At 65.0% G+C, this 3,193-nt stretch overlaps 1 protein-coding gene across 3 annotated transcripts in view; it reads left to right on the plus strand.

Moving 5' to 3' along the window:
- CHLRE_13g587850v5 (uncharacterized protein) overlaps positions 1-411 on the plus strand; it is a 5,332-nt gene extending 4,921 nt beyond the window's left edge. For all 3 annotated transcript variants that reach the window (XM_043069700.1, XM_043069701.1, XM_043069702.1), the window contains exon 10: positions 1-411. This exon is cut by the window's left edge and continues 479 nt beyond it. In XM_043069700.1, coding sequence (XP_042917676.1) covers positions 1-92 — 92 coding nt within the window. In that variant the 3' untranslated portion in view covers positions 93-411.
- Positions 412-3,193: the final 2,782 nt, after the last annotated feature.

Below are 3,193 nucleotides of genomic sequence, written 5' to 3' on the forward strand. Positions count from 1 at the left end.
GGCAGCGCGAGGCGGCGGCGCAGGATTGGTTCGCGTCGTTGGAGCTGAGCGGCGGGTTGGGCATGGGCACGCCGGCTGTGCCAGCCATTTAACAATGACGACGAAGTGGGGGAAGCGGTGATGCCGTGGGTAGGCTCCAGGGGATGTGAACGAAGTGCCAGGTGTAGCTGATGGCATGCTTTCAGGTGGTTTGGAAAAGTATGGGCCTTGGGCGCGTGTGTTCCTTGGCGATTCGGACAGGGCTGATACTGCCACCCGGCTGGGGCAAGGAGTGGTGGTAAGGAGACTAAGCACAGATGCTCGCGTCGCGGGGAGTGGCGCTGGCGGAATTCGGTTTGCACGGGGCTTGCGCATGCCGTGCCCCCAGCCGTGCCCCCCGGATGCTCCGATCATGCAGTTGCGCTGCAAACAAAATCGCCACTCATACATTCATCCCAGAAAATTCCAGTACTTCTCGCTCTCGTAGGCGTTAGCTTGCTGCTGAGGAAACCTGAAAGCAAATTGACGCAATAGGTCTCACTCAGTATCTGCGAGGTCTGTCATCCCGGTGGTTGGAAGCCCTCACCGTTGCAAGCCTAGCGTGGGCGAACCGGGCGCAGGGACAGGACGCAAGCGCGGTGGAGACTGGAAAGCTACGCAAGCATTTGTGGGCCTACGGGCATCATCGCTCGGAGGAGGCCAGTGTTGTCCGCGGCGTTCTCTCGGGGCCTTCTCGGGGGTCTTTTGGGGCGTTCTGGTGGCGTTCTTGGTCCAGGCAATATGGTCCTAAAACAACGAGGCCGGTTTCATCGCTCGTAGGGGCGCAAACTCCCCACGGCGCGGGCTATGGCGCTCCTGCCCGTGCAGCCCACGGCATTCACCGGCAGCCGGCGAAGTTGTGGTGAGTGGTTGGGGTCTTCGGCCGAGCTTAAGAAGATGCCGGCGAAGACCGCGGGGCCCGCGCCCCGCGGGCCGCGAAAGGGGCCCCAACTCGCCAACGCGCCGCGCCACACAGCAGCTGCTGAAGGCCGGCCCCTCGCCGCGCACGGCGCTCATCGCGTGACGGCCGCTCGCGTTGGCGGCGGAGGTGCAAATGCTTACGGAGGCCCGGCGTGCTGCTTCACGCTTCCCGCCATTACGCGTTACGCTGCTTCGCTCACCGTGCTTGGCTGGATGTTCCGGGGCAGCTTGTGAACAGAGTTGACGCTTCTTCTCTCATCCCGTTCCTCCCCGCTACTTGCCGCCGCAGCTGGCTGTCGACGGCGCGGTGACGTGTGACGCGGGTGGGCCTGGAGGTGAGTGAGCAGGGCTGAGGACGGGACGGAGCGGGAGGCGGTGCAACAGCGCTTGAAGTGAACCGCAACAATAGCATGTCTTGAGTACTACTTGCTCTTCGTTCTGACTCAGGCAGGTCTGCGCCGCACCTGCCGGCGGGCTGGTGCGGAGCTCCGGCATGGTGGCGGTGGTGGCGGCGGCACTGTTGGTGATGGGTCGCAGTACCGCCGCGATGGCGAGCCTGGGGGCAAGGTTGGCGAGCACGAGCGCGACCGTGGGCAGCCCCATCCCAGCAGCGGCAGCGGCAACGTGGCGCATAAGGACATGCGCGCCGCCGCCGGTGCACAGGCGGCGCCGCCGGTGCCGGACAGCCCGCGTCAGGTGGGTGGCTTGGTTGGTGGGGGCTTCATGGGCGGGGGGCGGGGCGTTTTCGACCAACTTATGACCTGCCTGCTGCTGCGCACACTGCTTGCAGCAGGAGGACCCAGGGGCGGGGCTGACGCTGGTCAACCTCATGACGGCCGTCAAGGGCATGAAGACGTAGCTTTTGGAGGAGCTGCAGGGTTTCAGGCAGGATGTGAGGCAGGACCTGTCGCGGGTGAAGGAGGGCCTGGCGTGGGTCGTCGACGTCACGGCCGCAGTGGTGGGGCACATTACGGCTATTACGGCCGACGGCCTTGAGAAGGAGGTGGGCAGAGGCGTAAAGCGGAACTTCAAGCTGGAAAGCCTCAGGGACGTGGTGCGCCACATGCTGGGGCCCCTGGGCGCTAGCGCTGACCAGGAGCAGCAGGTGCTGGAGGCGCTCGTGCAGCGATTGCAGGTGCGCTACACATGTGTGTGGGAACTGGAAGGGTGTGTGCGCTTCGGGTACGAATCTAGTGGGCTTGGTGATCCCCGAAGCACACACACCCTTCCCCTCTCCCACACACACGTGTAGCGCACCTGTAGTAGGTGCACGAGCGCCTCCACCACCACCTCCTGGTCAGCAGCGCTTACACCCAGGGGCCCCAGCATGTGGCGCACCACGCCCCTAATGCTGTCCAGCTTGACATTCCGCTCAACGCTGCTGTGCATCTCCTTCTCGAGGCCGTCGGCCGCAATGTGCTCTACAACTGCGGCCGTGACATTGATGACCCCCGCCAGGTCCTCCTTCACCCCCGCCAGTTCCTGCTTCACATCCTGCCTCACATACTGCAGCTCCTGCAAAAGCTCCGTCTTCATGTCGTTGAGGGCCGTCATCAGATCGACCAGCGTCAGCCCCGCCCCTGGGTCCTCCTGCTGCAAGCAATGTACACAGCAGGCAGATCATAGGTACCGGTAGATAGGTCGATAACACCCCGCCCATGAAGCCCCCACCAAGCCACCCACCTGACGCGGGCTGTCCGGCACCGGCGGCGCCGCCTGTGCACCGGCGGCGGCGCGCACGTCCTCATGCGCCAAGTGGCCGCTGCTGGGATGGGGCTGCCCACGGTCGCGCTCGTGCTCGCCAACGTTGCCTCCAGGCTCGCCATCGCGCCGGTACTACCCACCCCACGCCACCCTTGCTTTGCATGCGGACCACCCCCAGACAACACCCCCCAGACCGCCCCCAGACAGTAACCCCCTCTTGACTAGTTGTCTGCGGGCGGTCAAGAAAGCACTCGCGCGAACGTGCTGATTGCAGTGTTGTTAGCATGTAGGTCAGTACCGGGCGTGGTAGGGCTGGTCGTAACCTGCGCCTGCGCATGCCCCACCCCACCTTGTTTCAACCTTACTAGCAAGCCCGCCTTACGCCCCTCGCTCGTCCACAGGCCTGTCCACTGCGCGGAGGCAGCTGCGGCGCGCCGGCCGCGTCCTGGCGTACGTCTATGACGTCGCCGCCGCTGCAGGCGCCCTCGGGGGGCAGCCGCCGCAGCTGCAGCTGGAGGGCCGGATCGCGCTGGCAAAGCTGGGGGATGTG

The sequence above is a fragment of the Chlamydomonas reinhardtii genome, chromosome 13 (assembly GCF_000002595.2).
Source record: "Chlamydomonas reinhardtii strain CC-503 cw92 mt+ chromosome 13, whole genome shotgun sequence".
Taxonomy (NCBI): Eukaryota; Viridiplantae; Chlorophyta; class Chlorophyceae; order Chlamydomonadales; family Chlamydomonadaceae; genus Chlamydomonas; species Chlamydomonas reinhardtii.